The sequence below is a fragment of the Aphidius gifuensis genome, linkage group LG5 (genome assembly GCF_014905175.1).
Source record: "Aphidius gifuensis isolate YNYX2018 linkage group LG5, ASM1490517v1, whole genome shotgun sequence".
NCBI classification, from domain to species: domain Eukaryota; kingdom Metazoa; phylum Arthropoda; class Insecta; order Hymenoptera; family Braconidae; genus Aphidius; species Aphidius gifuensis.
The window spans coordinates 6966507-6986917 of record NC_057792.1 but is presented as its reverse complement, the minus strand read 5'-3'; the positions used below and the strand labels follow the sequence as shown (position 1 = coordinate 6986917).

Genomic DNA, 20411 nt, shown 5'->3' with positions numbered 1-20411 from the left:
ATTGTAACACACCCCCGTTTGTATGAATTCCCCTCATTCATGGTTTTATATATGTGTAGTGATGTTCCATCGAACGTGAGAATAAATATTGATGACAAAAAAAAAACAACAATAATATAATTTTTAAATATAATAAAAAATTTTAAAAATAGCTCATATAAATAATATTGTTTATGGCTCTATTTCTAAATACAAAAAAAAAAAAACAAAAAAATAATTTAATTGGAGATTTTATATTTAAATTGTTTTTTATTTTTTTGTGATAAGCCAGTTATCAAAATTGAGATGGTTTATTTTTTATTATTGTTTCTTTAATGACGAAGAAAACGTCTACAAAAATGTCTATAATAATAATGAATGAAGGCTTACGTGCTAACAATCACGTAGCTTTTATTTTATTTTTTTTAATTGAAAAATAAGACGAATTAAAAAATTTGAATAACAATAAATTGATTAAATATAAATAAATAATAGTTGATGTATAATTATTTATGATGCATGACAATTTCGAATTTGTCTTAAATAATATTATGAACAATAGTATGTATCATATGATAAATAAATGAATATTGCATTTAACAATCTATTTCAATGAAATAATAATAGTTTCTATAGACATCGATGATGGTTTTTTTTTATTTTTTAAACACCTGAAATACATATTTTTTCCGCGTCTTTTATCTTTCGAAATTTTTAAAATTAATTCTATGTGGTTATTACGTATATAGAAAAATTTTATAGTGTCTGTTATCTTTATTTGAGTTTTAAATCTATCACAACTAACAGTATTGACTTTTGTTGACAATATAATCTCTTTACTGTTTATCCAACAGTTTATAAGAAATAAGATTTCGATTCTTTGTTTTATAATAGTTAATATTGAATGCTGAAGAACAAGCGTAATAAATGAAAATTTGATTAATTTTTTTCTACTGGCACGTGTTGAAAATTACGCAGTTTTCTTGTATAAAAGATTACATGTGTAACGTTTACACAAAGATAAATAGATTCAAATAAAAAAAAGAGTAAAATGATCTCTATAGATCATTTGAAAAGATGGTATTTTTTTACTAATTATAAAATCTAATTTTTAAAGATGAATTCATAATAAATCACAATAAAAATTCACAATAATAATTTTTAAAATAAATTATTTATATTAATATTTAAAATTTATAACCAAATATTATTAATAGGTATTTATTTAAATTTAAAAAAAAAAATACAATGATACAGTAAATGATATTTTTTATTCAATTTTTAAACTGGACAATTATTTTATGTAAAATCAGTCAAAAAAAAAAATAATACATGTATATATTTGTACATTTTTCTATTCTCCTATGAATAAAAAATTATTTATTTATATTTTTATCCATGACGTTTTTTATCTTTTACCAATAATTTTAAATCTTTATTAATACGTTTTTGAATACAAGCTTCAGTTTTAATTTTTGCATCATTAATTGATAATGTTATTGTATCAATTAATTTACCACAACAATCAGTCATTTTTTTTTTTAATTCAATAATTAATAATCCATTTGAATTAATTAAATTATTTACATTTTTTTCAAATTCTGAAACAGTATTTTTAGCACTGGGACCAATCCATTCCCTACACACATTTGGTATATTTAAATTATGACATTTTCCAATTATTGATAATTCTTTAAACATATTAGTTACATTTTTTCCCATCTAAAAAAATAAAATATGAAAAAATTAATTTATTATTAACATAAAAATAAAAACATAATTTAAATTGAATATTTTTTTTTTCATTTTTAGAGTTTAAATTGTAAATAAAAAATCTTACATCAGAAATAATAGCTACAGATTGTTCGTAATTAACAACAGCATTATCAAAACATTCTTCAATTTCATATTTAATTTTTTCCGAGGCATCGATAATAATTTGTGTTCCATTTTTAAGACAATTTGTAAAATTTTTTTTCTCTTTAGTTCGTGCTGTTTTAATCATTTTTTCAATAAGTTCTTTACCCATATCGGTATGAGATAATAATAATTTTAATTGTTCATCTTGTATATTTTTAAATAATAAGGTTGTATTGTCATTATATTTTCCAATAATATCAACTATACCTAGAGTTTTTAAATATAATTGTTCAAGAATTCCTGGACATAAACCAAAGCCTGGCTATTAAAAATAATTGTGATTTCATTGAATTAATAAATTGAAAATTTAATTAAATAAATATAAATTTATTTTTTAATAAATAATAATATTATACCTTTGAAATGACAGATGAAGATAATTGAGAAACAACTGTTCTGAATAAAATGTAAAGTATTATTATTTTTTTCATGATTTTTAAATATTTCACTTTGGAAAATTATTAATTAACTTTTTAAAAATATTTAGAATTATTTTATTCTATTCAAGATAGTTATAAAATGATAAGAATATAAAAAAAAATCTTGTTGATTATAACAAAAAAAAATAAATTTCAATTATTAAACTTTTGTTTTAATTTTTGTTTTTCAACTTGTCTCAACCAAGTTTAAGAGACGACTAACGTTCAAGTTTCTTGAAAATAAACTAAATAATAATCATTATTATTATAATGAGATAAAAATATAAAATTAATGATAAAAGGAAAAAAAAATAACCCGACAGTTAATTAATGTCAATAATATAAAAATTAAAAAAAAAAAAAGTTTTGTTATATCGTTTTTTTTTTTATTTAAATATTTGTATTTCGGATTGGTTTAAAAAACCGCAAAACTTGAAATCTTTGATAAAGACGTGTAATGCAAAAACAAATATTGACAATGATGTGTCTTAAAATTTTCGGATGATGATTCTTTTTTTTTTTTTTATTAATAATTTTTCTGAATGGAAAATCACCAAATAGATATAGGCGTACATTGCATGGCAAATAGATATTCATTGAAAAATAAAAAAAAAATGAGAGTAGTAAAAAAAAAAAGTAAATAATAAAATGATAAAAATTATTCACGCATAAATTAAAATTTAAATTATATTTCTTAATTGTTAATTTTGATGATTTAAAAATTGAAAAAATATTTAAAAAACAAATACATTTATTATGTAATAAATTTATTATTTTTTAATACCAAGAATTTTTTTTTTTTAATCTAAAATTTATATTTAATTAATGAGTATAATATTTTTTTTAAGTTTATATTAATACCGCAGATTTTTATCATGTAATAAATCATCATGTTTATTATTTATTTTAAAAAATATAAAATTATTGGAGTACAAAGATTTTAAAATAAAATAGAATTTAAAAATTCTTAATTATTTAATTGTAATTTAGTTTGTATATTAATAAGGATGAAAGTCAATAAAACGTGACAGTCGAAAGTTAAAATTTTTTTTCTATTTGAATTGAAAGGGTCAAAAATTATTTATGTCCAATGCTAATGCATTTCCTTACATAAAAGACATAATACAAAGTGCATTTTCCTATTATTGATGTAATCTAAAAAATGGTTGGTTACATTTGTGTACACAAATGTATACAAAAATATATTATACATTCGCAATTTTACTGACGTAAATTGACATATTGCTATGAGAACAATGTCAGTCGTCTGTCGAAGTTGAAAGAGAAAACACTTGGTCAACATGACATTGAAATTACAAATACAGATATTTGTATTCATAACTTTTGTATCATTGATTTCTGCAAATTTAATTTTTGACAATGTACAAGAGTCAATTGATTTACAAGTGCGTTTTCATGCTACCATTGATACAATTAATTTCTGTTTTTCTGATGAGGCAAAATATGGAATAGTTTTGGTTGGTGATTCCAAGGATATTGACATTCAGTTGCTGATGGATTATGGGCCAGTGATTGAACTTGACAAGTCAGTAGTTGGCGAATCAGATAATAATTACAAATTGCAAATTTTCATCGTGACAATTGACCTTGATCTTGAAGCTAATATTAAACGTTTGAAGAAATCACCATGGTGGAATCATGATGGGTTTTATATAATTATCGATAATGGTCTCTCAAAAAGTCAAAAGTGCAAAGATGCTGGAGATGTTTTGCAGATAGCTTGGAAGATGGATATTTTGCGGGTAATATTTATTTGTACTGATGGCTCAAATGGTCAAGTGATGTTTTACACATTTAATCCATTTACAAGTCGTTCACTCATTTCTTGGGAAAGAGTCAAACATATCAATAAGAAATCTGGTGACCCATGGACACTCTACCGTCAACGTTACAATCACAGTAAGTAACTATTACTCTTGGTATATATATATATGGGAACTCGTAACTTGGTTTTCATAGATTCGAAAACAAATATTTTTTTGAGCTATCGATCAGATGTACCTCTGATTTTTTATTTTTTAACATCATTAACCGCCGAGCCAGAAACAAAATTTCACAAAAGTAAACTAATTTCGATTTTAAAATTCTGATTTTTGACTGTAAATAGTAGAGCACAAAATTAGCTAATTTCAAATTTCAACATGGGATAATGATGGGATCATTATAAAAATTTTTTCATGTAAAATTACTAAATAGGCAAGATCATATAAACAACAGTTTTTTTTGTTTCTTATAAATTTCCTCAGATACGGGAAAATACGAAAAAATTCCCACGCATGCGCAAAGTGGTTTAAATCGCGTTGAATTATCGAAAAACGTATTTATCGGTTATTTATCGTACAGCTATTAAAATTACGATTTATTCTAAAATTCAATAATGGTGATCGACAAAACTCGTCAAGGAAAAAAAAATGTCCTAATAAAAATTTGACATCTCGAATAAATATTGATAGTTTAGCTATAATTACAGCTATGGTAAAACATATAACGTAAATGGTCGTATGCAAGTTTTGAAAAATATCGATAGGTCGAAAACTATTCGAGATATCAAGAAATTTTGATTAGGACATTTTTTCTCTCTGACGATTTACGATCATTATTGAATTTAGAATTGATCGTTATTTTCATGGCTGTACGATAAATAACCGATAAATAGATAATTCAACTCGATTTTTAACCACTTTGATGCATTAGGAATTTTTTCATTTTTCAATCGTGAAAATTTTCTATAAACAAAAAAGTGTTGTTTGATATATCTTGATTTTAGTAATTTTCAATGGAAAAAAAAATTTTTATAATGATCATCGTTATCATGATGAAATTTAGAAATTAATTTGTGCTCTACTATTTACAGTCAAAAATCAGAATTTTAAAAATGTGAAATCGTAGTTTACTCGGTGAATGTTTTTCGATTCTGAAATCGGTTAACGATGTTAAAAATAAAAAAATCAGAGGTACATCTGAGTATGACTAGCTCAAAAAAATATTTGTTTTCAATCTAATATGTGATTGACATAATTTATATATAAAATTCTATAAAATAGTATATTTTTTTCAGTATTAAATTTTAATTTGTTTCTTTTTTTTAGACTTGATTATTTTAGTAAAAAACTAATCATAAAATCACCAAAGAGATTATTTAGAAATGATGAGTTAATATGTAGAAAAAAAAGATAAACCTCTTATTATTAATATTTTTATTTATTTTTTTTAAATTATGGCACAATTTTTGAATGTACGCATTTTTTTTAGACTCATTGCTTTGTACAACTTTTGATTACGACAAGACTCTTCATTTGGATGGATATCGAGGAATAGTAGCAGGTTTTAGTGGCAAATACAGGTTTGAGGGACACGAAGAAATTATCCGTTTTATGTTTGAACAACTTAATGTAACATTATCATATGAAAAAATGGACGATTCTTTGACTCTTAATGATCAAAGAACAGCAATTTCTTATTTAGGGAAGTTGATATCGAATGGATCAATCGACATATCGCTGGCGTTAGAGCCAATGCTCTACACAGAAGACATTGCATTTTCGGACATCATTTTTCAAGGTGGTTTTACTTTCTTAAGTCAAGATCGAGGAAAAAAGAGCATGTTTGATCAAATTTACGAATTATTTGGCTGGAGATTAATGTTAATAATGGCATTTTTTTCCATAACGACTATTATAATGTTTAAAATATCAATGAGTATGGACACTGATCTTGCAATTTTAGAAATTATTAGAATGTGGGGAAATGCTAGTTTCTTAAAAAAGCCAACAGATTTACCATCAAGAATTTATTTATTTGGTATCCTTTTATTAGCGCTCATTTTGTGCTCAGTTTTTCAAGGTAAAATTCTTGGTTTTCAATTAAATCCAAATCCAGAAAAAAACATAGACACCATGAATGATCTACTTGTGGAATTTAAAAATTACAAAATTTATGGATCCAAAACTGTGATTAATTTGTTGGATGAAGAATTAATTAAACGGTCTATTCCTGTAAAAAGTATCGAATCTTGTGTAAAGCATATTGTCAATGATTCATCAAGTGTTTGTGCTCATGGAATGTTGATTTTGAAAAATCAGGCTTTGATGTATCCAAATTTGTATTTGACTAAAGTACCATTTATGAAAATCTATGCAATTTTACCGATGCGAAAAAATTGGTATCTGGCAAAACGTATCAATACAATTTTCAATCAAAATTGTGAACATCAGCTTCTTAAACACACATCACCACAGATGGTGATACACAGAAGAAAAAAAATTCCACATCATCAGACAATCCAAGGCCTCTCAAGCGTCAGCATTTTGATTTTGCATTTAAATTTTTGGCAACAGGATTGACCTTTTCGTTTATTATTTTTATTATTGAATTGTTTATCAATGAAGAAACGAGATATTTAATTTCACAAATGTCAATTAGATACTTTTTTCGAAATTTGAAAAGAAAGTTAAGATTTTAAAATGTAATTGATTTATTCAACACTGAAATTTATAATATATACGTGTGATAAGTGTAATGTGAAAATCAATAATTCTTTATCAATAAATAAGCACAGATAAAAATGTTTTTCAATCATTAATTTTATTTTTTCTATTATTCTTTTGTATATACTATTTTTCATATCAAATGGACTTTTAAAAATGTTTTTTTTTATTCAATTAAGTTTGATTTTCATAGGCCTCTCACCAGTTTGATGAGCAATGCACTCTTCAGTAAAATTTCTAGCTGAATTATCCAAAAATTTCAAGAACATCAGCCAGGCTTTTTTGTAACACATGTTCAAATTATTTGTCGTTTGTTTTATAATTTCTTTTTTACTATTTATTACAGTTTTGACATCTCTCAAATATTTTCTAACTTCAGGTGATATATAATATAATTCACCGAATGTACAAGTTGCACTTTGACCACTTTTAAAAATTTTAAAATTATTGATTGAACATTTACTTGCAGCTTGATTTAATAACTCTTCCAAATTTACACCCTTCTAATAAAACAAAAATAAATCAATTAATAATGACGAATATTTTTTTATATTAATAATATTAAAAACAAAACAATTCTTACATGATATTTTAGTAACAAGTTAGCATTTAAATATTCACGTTGAACACTGTAACATAATTCAATTGTACTTTCATAATTTTTTTGTGCTTCGTAACACATCTCTTGTCCAGTTTTTACACATTCTGTTGCATTTCTACCTTCAATTTTAATTGCAACACCCATATTTTCAATGTCAATCAAGGCATCGTTTAAGTAACTATTATTGACTGTAGATTTTTGATAATGTTCCATTTGATTTAATTCCATATATATACTTGTTATTAATTTTTTAAAATTATTATTACATGTTTTTACATCTCGGTAACAGTCATCAAAGTTCAAGTAAAAATTAAATACCTATAAAAAGAAACAATAATAAATAAGAAACATTTTTTCGTAGAAATATTACAAAACGATAGAAATTATTTCACAACATAAATATTCACTCAGTAAGTACTGAGTAATCAAAAAATAAATTACTTATTTATCCAAAATTAATAACAAAATATTTCATTTATATTATAATAACATTAAATTTTATTTAAGGATGATCTATCCGAACAACTTTATTTACATTATTCTTAATCAAATTCTTTATCAATGGAATTTTTTATTGTCTAATAGTTGTCTATTAATTAAATCTAAAAAATTACTAACCTGGGCAAAAGCAAATTGTTGTAAAACACAAACAATTATTAACAATTGTTTTTTCATCATGTTTTTTTTTATTTCATTCAAACTATTATTATACTTTTTTTTAGATTGAATCCAACAGTTTTTTTTTCAATCTTTAACTAAGCCGCTTGCTAGTTTTTTCTATAAAATATAAAAAGTATATTATTTCGAGTTTATACAGCCGGAAGTATCATAATATGACGTCAAGGATTTTCATCACCTGCTCAAATTGACACATATTTTTACAAACAAATTTCCAAATATTTTATTTGCTAAATACTATGAGTTATTATTTTTTTTATTTGTCAATAAATATAACAAAATAAATTACTGGTAAATTGAAAAGTTACTCCATAAAGTTCTTCATGTTTTTATTTATTTTTTAAATAATTATGTAATTAATTAAACCTCTATTATATCAATAAAAAAAATTAAAAATATTTGATATTGATATTTTTTAAAAATGATTAATTATCAATAAAATAAATACAAATTTATTGTGATTTTAAAATTTTTATTTTTCAAGTAATTATCTACGTTGATCAACAAAGCTGTGTTTTTTTTTTTAATTTTTTTTTTTTTCTATGAAAACTATATTTTCTATTTTCAAAAATTCGAAAAAATACAAACGGACAAAATTTTAAAAAAAAGAAAAGTAATAATAAAGTAATTTTTAAAACTTAAAAAAAAAAAAAAAAAAAACAGCTAATTATATGGATTACTTGTATTTAAAATACAATTAAATTTAATTTTTACTGTAAATTTTAGATTTATTATTATTTGTAATGGTGGATAAAAATATAAATCTTCAAATCCATGTGACATTAACATGAGGTTAATTATTAATTCTGGAATTAATTAAATAATTCTAGTTATGACCAAGTGAACCATGATTTATTAACTGAATCATTTGGACTTTTAGGTGATGATGGAATTGAACCAGTTGGTGTTGATAATTTTGGTGATGATGGAACTGATTCATTATCATTTTTCAATAACATTTTTTCATTTGTTTCAGCATGCATTTTTTTTTCATATTTACGTACATCATCAATACTCATGTCGTACCATTCATCGATCCATGTGAATGCTTGTCGATGTCCAAGCAGTAAAATATCACGTATACACTGATAAACAATAAAAAAAAAAAAAAACAATTAAGATCAAACAAGTTGATAGATAAACAAAGTGTCTTATCAATGAATTAAAAAATATTTATACCTTATGAATAAAATCTTCAGCTCTTGTTTGCATACCCCAAACTTCAAATGATGCATCAACTAATTTATAAGAGCACATAATTGGTTTTGTTGTTGTCTTCCAACCTTCAACAAGTGGTCCACGACCAGTTTTTTTAGATTGAAAAAATTTTGGATCTTCTTCTTCTTTATAATGTTTTGCTGACAATTCATCATATGCAATATCAATAAAATCAACTTCACGTTGTATCAATTCAATTGGTTTTAAACCTAAACACTATAACAAAAAAAAAAAGTTTTATTTACTATTGATCTTTTGTTGTGCAAAAAATTTAAAAAACTTACATTTTCTGTTGAACCATTATTATCCTCATATCTCGTTTTAATTGATATTTGTATTTTTGGTAAAAATGAACACTAAAAAATATTTATTATTTCATTAAACCAAGTTGATTTAAAAGAAAAAAAAAAATTAAATTAAATAATACCAACTTATTTTTAGATAATTCGTACTCACAGTGTATTCTAAAAAAAAAAAAATAAAAGTAATTATTAGAATTTTTAAAAGTATTACTATTAATTAATTTTAATAATTAATTAATTTACCAGTTATTGTGAATGGATAATAATTCCATGCTTTTTCAGTAATGTAAAATACTCTTGGTGTAATTGCTTGAATCCAGTATGGCAGTTTGCTGAATAAAAAAAAAACAAGAAAATAATTTTTAATCGACATTGAACTAATTTAATTTCATAATTATTATTACTATAATTGATTATGTAAATATATGATGATAATATAACATAAAGATGAAGCAAAATTATATATTTACCTTGATAAATGAATTCTTTTTTCAGTAAACTGACCCTTGCCATAAACTGGATCATCACACTCATTATTTTCAACAACTTCAACACCATCGTTTGCTTCTGATTGTTCATTACTATGTCGTGCAATCATGTACAATTGACCAACTCGATACTAGAAAAAAAAAAAAAAATATTGATTATTTAAATTTTTAGTTTAACAAAAAAACATAAACAATTTGATTACCTCTTCAACGGTCAGTGGCATTGGAATACGATATTCTCTTGTTAAAACCATTATGGAAAAAAAAAATTGATTATAGTTGAATTACTGTTAAATAAAATATTTAAATAATCACAAAATAATTAATAATAAGTTAATTATTGATCGAATTAACAATATATAGTATTATTTTAAAAGTTGGACAAATCTATCAAATGAAAGATGCCATAAAAAATATATATTTTAGACAGAAAAACACAGATAAATTATGGAAAGAAAAACACAATTAATGCACTCTCTGAAGTTGTCAAAATATGTTGGTGTAAATCAATGAACATGTAAACCAACAACATTCCTTAAAATTCCCTAAACATATTTATATGCGCGGCTGCATATGCGCACTTCTATCAACTGAGTGTTTGAAGGTGTTATTTACAACAACATACTTATATCTAAAAGTTTATTACGTTTATTTATTTATTTGAAAACAATTATAATAAATTTTAATACATAAAACCATTAACCCACATAAACAAGTAACTATTTTAAAATATTTTTATCCCATTATTTTCTTAAAAATATATATAGCCATTTAAATTATATGAACATTTAAATAATTTTTTAACAAGACAAAAAACATATATATATATGTACCCATATACCATATAAATAAAAAAAGTTTATCATAAAGTTATTTAATATTAATATGGAAATGAAATTTTTTAATCTTTCATTAAAGTGTCGTTTTTTTTATTATTATCTTGGTGCTTTTGCATATTTTCCAATTTTTCAAAATTGAGAGTCCAAATATCACGGGTATTAAGAATAATATTAAACTCTTGTTCAAGAGTTTTTTGAATTTCAAATACCAAAATTGAGTCCATTCCAAGCTGACTAAGTGGCACATGTTTATTAATCATTTTTAGATCTTTAAGACCAATTATTTTCATAACAGCATCAACTATATTTGATATAATATCTGATTTTTTGCTTCGTTTTTCCGGAATTATCATACTCAATACAACTGGTTGTGATTGCATTAAAAATTTATCAAGTGCATCTATACATGATGAAATTTTTTGTCTCAAAGTACCAGCAAATATAAAGTTATCATTATTTTTTTGTATATTTCCAAGTATACCAACATTATCAATAGCTCCCCATTGTATTGACAATGCTGGTAATCCATCGGCAATTCGTTTTTCACAAATTTTTTCCATGATAGAATTTGTCATTCCATAACTTGTCATTCCTTGACGACCATAACTGGATGTTATTGAGGAAAAAACAACAAAATTTTCAAGATTTTGACACATTTTTCTTGATAATTTATCAAAATTTTTAGTACTCCAAGCTTTTGATTTAAAAGAATAATCAAAAGTTTCAGCTGTGTGATCACAAAAAAGCTTGTCATCAAGTTCTACAGCAAGATTAAAAATTCCACCAACTGGTGCAATGTTTAAAGAAATTGTTAAAATATCAACACAATCTGCTTCAATGTGAGCCAACTTTCCTGAAATTATTTCAACTTTTACACCATTTTTTTTCCAATAATTAATTTTCATTTGTTGATATCCATTTTTGATACCACTTCGTGAAGTTAGTATCAAATATTTTGCTCCACGAATGAATAACCAATCTGCAAGCTCAAGACCAAAACCACCAAGTCCACCATAAATAATATAACTGTAATTTGGATTACAGTAAAAACGTGGAATTACTGGTAAAGATATCAGTTGCTTGCTGTTTGATTCATCATTATTTTCATCTTGAATTTGAATAACAACCTGAAACAAAATAAAAAAGATAATAAATATAATGTAAAATAAGGATTTGTTTGGTTTTTTTTTTTTTTTTTCATTACCTTTTCAGTAACTTCATTATTATTCATCAAATGTTTAAATGCGAACTTCAATTGATCTCTGTTAAATAATATACTACTCAATGGTTTGACAATTCCTTCATTAACACCATTTTGTAATAAATCTCTCAATTTTAATAATATTTCATCATCATTATTATTTGTTTTGAGTACATCAATCAATGAAATAACTTGAAAGTGTATACTTTTTAATAAATCAAACTCAATAGTATTATTTATTTCATTATCAACGTCTTTGATTTCCAAAAATTTACCTCCTTCTTTTAAACATTCGATTGAGATATTTTTATGATTATTATCAGAAACAAAATTTAAAACAACATTTACACCTTGTCCTTTGGTTATTTCAATAATCGTATTTTGAAAATTCATATCAATTAAATTTCCAATATGATCTTCTTTTATTTGTGGAAATTTATTGATAATAAAGTTTTTCATTTCTGATGATTTTACAGTTACAAATACTTCACATCCTTCATTGAGAGCCAATGTTATTGCTGCCTGACTAATAACATTAGTTGCTTGATGAATTAATACTTTATCACCTTTTTTTATTTTACCATAAATATATAAAGCAAGATATGATGTCACATAAGCAAATGGAACTGTTGCTGCATCTTGTAATGACCAATTATCAGGAATATTCCAAGTTAATATTGAATTATTACTTTCAATTAAATTTGTTAATGCATTTGTTTTAACAAGTCCCATTATACGTTTATTTTTCATTAAATCAATACCACTATATTCACATCCAAATATATAATCTTCATCAAGTCTTGAGCTTGTAATTGATTCTGGTTTAAGTTTTCCATTTGCCAGCATCACATCACGTTCATTAATTGAGCTAAAAATAACTTTAATCATGCTTGATGGTGATGTTAATGAATTTAATGTTTTTGGTCCTTGATGCCATTCGAAGCTATTCATGTCACCTTTTATTAATTGTCTAACATATGCATGATCATAATGATCATACGATTTTTGTGTATCAGGCAACATAAAATAACGATATGTGCCCCATACAGGTAAAGTTGAATTTGAATCAATGCGTAATACATTTAAGAATAAATCCAAACTCAATTGTTCTTGATAAAATGGATTATCAATATTAAAATCAGGTGCATTATCATCTTGTAAAATAAATCCACGTATAGCAGCTTGAGTTCCTGATTCACTTTGAAGACATTTCATTAATCCCGATAAACCATTTTCAAACTTTTTATCAGTAATTAATAAAATTCTTGAACTTATAGTACTCAATTTTAGGGCATTTTGTAATTTTTCAATCCATAAATATGTATTATCATTATTAACATGAATTATTGAATAATTTTTTTCACTCTCTATGCATTTTCTCAATAATAAAATTGTCAAATTTCCAATTGTTTTTTTGATAATTATCTTGAGACAATGTTTTTCAAGAGACTCTTTTAGTAGCTCTGGTTTTTGTAAATTAATTGTTTTTTCAATTGTAAGTAAAAAATTATTATCTTCAATTGATAAAATAAATTGTGAAACTGTAAAATCTATCATTGATGATAAAATATTTTGTCCAGCTGATATCAGTGCATTTGTTTTCAATGAAAATTGATTTGGTTCAATAACCGTAACTGGAATCGCAGAAGTATTATTATTGTCATAAAGATTCATCTTGGATACAGTCACAAATTCAACTTCAATTGTTGGAATTTCGCTAATAGCTTTCCAAATAATTGGAGTCAATAAATTTTCAATATCATCATTTGTTTGTACGAGTTCTAATATTTTACATTTCATTGTTGAATAATTTTCTACTGACAATTGTACTGACATTCTAATTGCATCCTCAAGATTAAGCTCATCTTTGTCATCTTGATGACAAACAAACTTATAACTTTGAATAATTGGTTTACATGTTATTCTTTTTCTTGCAATTGAATTTAATTTGATACCTTTAATTTCAATACCTCCAGACACTATAATGTCTAAGATATCATCATAAAATACTTGAAATTCTGTAAAATGAAAATTATTATTTTATTTAAACCTATAATGCCTCACCGTATTGAGTATTGATTAAAAATAAATATTTTATAATAATTTACCTTTTTTGTCATCATTTGGCATTGAATTTATTTGATCTAAATGCATCTTGGTATCAATAGTCAACTTTTTAATTGAAATTGGAACAAATAAATTTCTTGTTTCAAGACTTAATAGTTTAACTTGTATCATGTTTGCCAAAAATGTATCCCAATTATTGACCCATTCAATTGTACCACACAAGTTTTCAAACGAATAATTTTCAAGTCCCTAAAAAGCCACTCAAGTTGTAACCCCTTAATCGTAATTCTTTATTAATTTCTTCCCTTGTTAAAGTATCAAATTTTTTATCATTTAAAGTAACAATTTTATTGTTTGATGAAACAATGGTGGTAGAGTAAACTTTACCAGTAGCAACTATTTCATCTTCTTCTTTAATAATTTTAAATTTTCCACTATCTGAAAAAAAAAAAAAGATACTTATATACACTATTATTTATTGAAAAAGAATCACCATTCTCTCTCACCTTTGTCGATGAAAATTGTAATTTTTATAGGTCTACTTTCAGGCAATATAATTGTTTTTAAAAATTTAATATCTTTAAATACAATAGACGTATCAAAAAATGATTTTCCTTGCATCATACACAAAGTTTGCCAAATAAAAACAAAATAAAAAGTTGTAGGCATGGAATTAATACCATCAACAACATGTCCAGTCATATATTTAAACTCTTGATCTTTCAAAGAAACTTCAATTGTTCGTTCTTGTGACATGATACTTTTTTCATTGTCAAATGAAACAACAAAATGATCATCAGCGTGTTGCCATTTTATTAATGGTGATAACATTGGTGTACCTCTTGATACTGGTAAAGAAACACTTGGATATAAATTTGATATTTTTGATTGTATACCAGCACAATATAGTTTTCCAATACAATCAAGAAATACTTGAATATTATCTTGACCTCGTTGAGCAAGTGACATGTTAATTACACTCGAATGAAGAGACGTACGTAAAACTGTCTGAAGAATACCATGTGGAGATATTTCAATGGTAATTGCATCATCAGGAATTAAAGCACATGTTTCTTCAAATAAAACTGGACTCGTAAAATTTTTAGTAAAATATTCAGCAGATGCTAGTTGTGCTGTTGGTGTAGACCATTCATTTTGATGAAAACAAGTACTTAGCCATTTGGAACTTCTTTGTTTTGGCTCAGGAATAATTTTTTTAAGATATTGTAATAATTTTAATGATGCTTCAGTAACATAACTACTATGATAAGCAATTTTACCACATTCAACTTCTCTGGCAAAAATATTCAAATCATTTAGCTCAGTAACAATTTTATTAATTGAAATTGCTGGACCTGATATTGTTGTACTTTTGGCTCCATTATGACAAGCAATTTCAACATCATTTGAACAATATTTTTTAGCATCTTGATGACCTAATTATTAACATCAAAAATAAATTAATATTACGCAAGTAAAAATTGTCTTTTTAAATTATTAATTATAATATTATTAATAATAATAATAATTACCTAATCCAATTACAGCCATTGAACCTTCAATTATCCTATTGTTAATTGATGCAATACCTCGATAATAAATTGCTAAAATCATTTGTTCAGCTGTTATTGTATTATCTGCATATGCACAACCCACCTCACCCATTGAATGACCAATAATTTTATCTGGTAAAATTTCCAATGATTTAAGTAAATCAACTAAACCAAGTTGAACAGCACCAATTCCAATAAATGCATTTAATATATTATTAAATTTTGATTTATCTGGATTATTGATAATATCATAAATATCAATATTCATTGGTTTTAAAATAGCATCACATTTACGTATTGCTTCAGCAAATATTGGAAAACAAAGGAATGCTTTTCCCATTGTTGGCCATTGAGATCCCATGCCCGAGAAAACAAACCAAACAGAACGTTTTTTTTGTGGTAAAATGTCAACTTTTCTTTTAATAACTTTTTCACAATTTGACTGGAGTGTTTTTTCTACTGAATTTATTGTATTCAAGATAGTATAGCCACCGTATAAATGACCATCAATACGATTAGCATGAATGTCATGAAGAAGTTTAATAAATTCAACATCAATTGGACGATTTTCAATCTAAAACAAACGAAAATGTAAGTATATTAATGGCATCTCAGTCGATGAAGGTATATAACTTACATCATCAAGTATATATTTAACAGCATATTCAGTTCTTCCAGATACCATAACAAGTCTTGGAAGATTATCATTTGGTAAAGCATTATTAATTTTTTCTTTATTATTTGATTTAATAAGACAATGAGCATTTGATCCACCAAATCCTAGACCACTTACACCTGCATAACCACCATTCCAATTTTCTGGTTCAGTAATAATTCTAATACGACCTTCTTCAATAGCTTTTAAGCCTTTTTTTGCTTTATTAAAATGTAAATTTGGTGGTATTTTACCAGTTTCATTGGCAATTATAATTTTAACAATTGATACAATTCCACTTGCAGCTTCAGCATGTCCTAGATTTGTTTTTATTGAACCAACAATAAGTGGTTCTTTTCTATTACTACATAATCCAATATCAATAGCCATAATTTCTTCAGGATCACCAATTTTAGTGCCTGTTCCATGTGCTTCCATATATCCAACATCATTTGGTGATACTTTACATTCATCATACAATTCACGAATAAGATTACTGTGCATTAAACTTGAAGGTAATGTTATACCTTGTTCTTTATATCCATCACAATTTGTTTTGCAATTAACAACAGTGCCATAAACACGTTTTGCATTTTTTAATTTTTGTAAATAAATAATGCCAACTGCTTCAGCTCGAACAAAGCCATTTGCATCAGCATCATAAGTTCTACAATAACCATCAGGACTAAGAGCACCTAAAAAATAAAATCAATATATAATTATTACTATAAATATTTCTATTTGTATATCATTATTTTACCCAAATAAATAATTTACCTAAATTAGCATATTGAAATGATAAATTTGGATGAAGACATAAATTAGCAGCACCAACTAATGCTGCATCACACTGACCACTTTGAATTGATCTATATGCATTTTCAATAGCAACAATACTTGAACTACATGCTGAATCAATTGTATAACTTGGACCAGTTAGTCCAAGCCAATATGATAAACGATTTGCATACATAGCCTTGCTACAACCAGTTATTCCATATCCATTGTTAGCCTGTAATTTATAAAATAAATTATTATTACTATTTAATTATTATTTAATTATATTCTTATAATAATATTACAAACCCATTTTTTCTCATAGACACATATTTTTTCAGTTTCTGAAAAACATGCTCCAATAAAAACACCAGTTTTACTGCCTTTTATTGTAGATGGATTAATACCAGCATCAATAATTGCTTCGTATGCATGTTCCATCAACATTCTGCATATTGGATCCATTGCATTAGCCTGATTTGGATTTATACCAAAAAATAATGCATCAAATTTATTGATGTTATTTATTTTTCCCATTCTTTTTGGTAGCCCAGGAATATCTAAATATAAATTTACAAATAATTATTTTTTTTTTCTTTATAAAATTAATTAACACAATATTTAATTAATAAATTACCATTTTTAAAACGACGTGTATCTTCAGTCACCATGTCAATTTTATTGAAAAGATTTTTTTCAAGTTCTTTGACATTATCTGACTCTGGAAATCTTCCAGCAACTCCAGAGATGACAATATTTTCTTTAGAATTCATTGTTGGCTTGTTGAGTAATTGTGCAAACACTGACAATTAAACGGTTATATTTTTTTTTTGTGATACTAGACAGTCGGGCTTGTCTATTTATCTAACATTCAAAGCTCATAGACATTCATAAATTCTAATCATTGTTTTAGTTAAAAAATTAAAAAAACACATAAAATTGTTTTTCACAAAACTCATATTGATAAAAATAAAACAATTAAATTTTAATTATTTAACGACTTTTTTTTATTTCTTTGCCATACATATTTATAGCCTAAATGAATTTTATATTATTTAAGATTTTTTTTTTTTCGAATCAATTATCATTTGAATAACCTTAATTAATTAATGTATTATATTTGAAAAAATATATTTCAGGGATATATCTTAATATTTTGAAAAAAATTAAATGACAAATTACAGTGGTAATTTTTTTTTAATTTTTATTTATCGATTTTTTTTATTTATCCAATAAAAAAGGTATTTTCAAAATAAATTTATAATTCATTAAGTGATGATTTTTAAAAAACAATAAAACTATTTTTATTGACTTGATAAAAAATTACGTGATGAACGTAAAAGAAAAAATAATTAAAGACGTCATAAATTTGAGAAAAATAAAACTTTTGTATTATTTAAATTTATGTAACGATTGCTCTCTCATTTTTCATTTATGCATTCAAAATTTTATTGTATACTTTTTTAATTAAAATATTTATTTTTTTTTTCATTAATTATAATAATGATATATATTATCAATTTCATAAAATTCATTATCAAATAATTATTACAAACAAAATTTATTTTAAATCATGTTAATTTAAAATTGATTAAAATTTTTAAATAAATTTCACCGTTTATTTTTAATTTCATCAGTAAAAAGTGGCATGAAATTCCACATATAGTTAAAATATAATTATTTGTACAAATTTTGTGTACAAAGATAAAAAAAAATTTATTAATTCACTCTAATGTGATTAATTTTTGGATATAATAAATCCTTTTTTTTTTTTTTTTTTTTTTTTATATTAAAAACATCATATATGAATATATATTTTCTTCTACACCTTGTCCTTCTGTTTATTATCATGCGTACTTCTACCACATTGCTCTCTCATTTTTCATTTATGCATTGAAAATTTCATTGTAGGGGAAAGCGGGGCAAAATGGAATACTTAAGGAAAAAATATAAATCGATGTGTGACAATTATAGTATATTTTCCGATTAGTTTTTCTCACTTATTAATAAAAAAAACATAAATAATTTTTAAAAATTAAAAAAAACAATTATTATTATAAATTTATTTATCGTTGTTTAATAAAATGTGATATTAATCACAAAAATTAACTTTTTTTATTTCTCATCATTTATAATTACGAACGATTGCTTTTAAATTAATTTATCACCGTTTTTCTCGACGAACAAAAAAAAACATATAAAAAATAATTTTCTTTGTTCTTAAAAAAAATGCTCAAAAAATTTTCTAAAAATTTTTTTTTTTATTGCATCTATTTTCTTCCGGCTTTTTAAATCGAAAAGTGACGAAAAAATGAAAAAAAATGTGAGTCAAAATATTTTTTTGGGTGTTCCATTTTGCCCTGCTTTCCTCTATACTTTTTTTAATTAAAATAATTATTTTTTTTTTCATTAATTATAATAATGATATATATTATCAATTTCATAAAATTCATTATCAAATAATTATTACAAACAAAATTTATTTTAAATCATGTTAATTTAAAATTGATTAAAATTTTTAAATAAATTTTACCGTTTATTTTTAATTTGATCAGTAAAAAGTGGCATGGAATTCCACATATAGTTAAAATATAATTATTTGTACAAATTTTGTGTACAAAGATAAAAAAAAATTTATTAATTCACTCTAATGTAATTAATTTTTGGATATAATAAATCCTTTTTTTTTTTTATTATGAATATATATTTTCTTCTACACCTTGCCCTTCTGTTTATTCATGCATACTCCTACAACATTGTTAACTTGAACTTAAAATTTTACATACACAACTAAGAGCTCAATACACTCGTTATAACCCTGACAATTATTGTCTCCCTCGGTCAATGTTATCGAGTCTCATTATTTTGCTATTTCTAAACATATAAGATAATAGAATTTTTTATTTTATTTTATTTACATAATATACATTTGAGTTATTCACAATGTTTTTATGATATTTTTTTTTAACATATATTACGTTTATATTTTCTTTAAATTTTAAATTGCTTCATTAACTATCGTAAAAAAAAAAAACAATATATATATATATGATCATGAAATGAAAATGAAACAATAAATGTTGTTTTTTTTTTTTATATATGTTCCAAAGATGAAAACAAAGATATTAATAAAAATAGTAATCATGGATTATCGTATGGAAACGATACATCACCTTGGTATCTTACTTTCTTTTTTTTTTTTTTTG

The 20411-nt window shown here is 24.1% G+C and overlaps 4 protein-coding genes across 4 annotated transcripts; all 4 read right to left on the bottom strand.

Moving 5' to 3' along the window:
• Nucleotides 1-179: 179 nt before the first annotated feature.
• On the bottom strand, nucleotides 180-2339 carry LOC122856311. Its single transcript, XM_044158005.1, has 4 exons — nucleotides 2256-2339; nucleotides 1820-2161; nucleotides 1567-1701; nucleotides 180-185 (listed from the first exon to the last, which is right to left on the bottom strand). The coding sequence occupies exons 1-4, from the start codon at nucleotides 2328-2330 to the stop codon at nucleotides 180-182; spliced, it is 558 nt and encodes a 185-aa protein (XP_044013940.1). The 5' UTR covers nucleotides 2331-2339.
• Nucleotides 2340-6983: 4644 nt separating this feature from the next.
• Nucleotides 6984-7634, bottom strand: LOC122857415. The gene is made up of 2 exons (XM_044159571.1): nucleotides 7410-7634; nucleotides 6984-7329 (listed from the first exon to the last, which is right to left on the bottom strand). Exons 1-2 carry the CDS (start codon nucleotides 7569-7571, stop codon nucleotides 6997-6999), a joined length of 495 nt encoding a protein of 164 aa, XP_044015506.1. The 5' UTR covers nucleotides 7572-7634; the 3' UTR covers nucleotides 6984-6996.
• Nucleotides 7635-8780: 1146 nt separating this feature from the next.
• LOC122857412 (cytoplasmic phosphatidylinositol transfer protein 1) lies at nucleotides 8781-10578 on the bottom strand. Its single transcript, XM_044159568.1, has 7 exons — nucleotides 10317-10578; nucleotides 10096-10244; nucleotides 9869-9957; nucleotides 9780-9787; nucleotides 9608-9679; nucleotides 9285-9539; nucleotides 8781-9190 (listed from the first exon to the last, which is right to left on the bottom strand). The coding sequence occupies exons 1-7, from the start codon at nucleotides 10365-10367 to the stop codon at nucleotides 8936-8938; spliced, it is 879 nt and encodes a 292-aa protein (XP_044015503.1). The 5' UTR covers nucleotides 10368-10578; the 3' UTR covers nucleotides 8781-8935.
• A 436-nt stretch (nucleotides 10579-11014) lies between these two features.
• LOC122856310 (fatty acid synthase-like) lies at nucleotides 11015-17978 on the bottom strand. Its single transcript, XM_044158004.1, has 10 exons — nucleotides 17843-17978; nucleotides 17533-17765; nucleotides 17206-17440; nucleotides 16411-17123; nucleotides 15753-16347; nucleotides 14727-15656; nucleotides 14494-14658; nucleotides 14262-14441; nucleotides 12157-14171; nucleotides 11015-12079 (listed from the first exon to the last, which is right to left on the bottom strand). Exons 1-10 carry the CDS (start codon nucleotides 17976-17978, stop codon nucleotides 11015-11017), a joined length of 6267 nt encoding a protein of 2088 aa, XP_044013939.1.
• Nucleotides 17979-20411: the final 2433 nt, after the last annotated feature.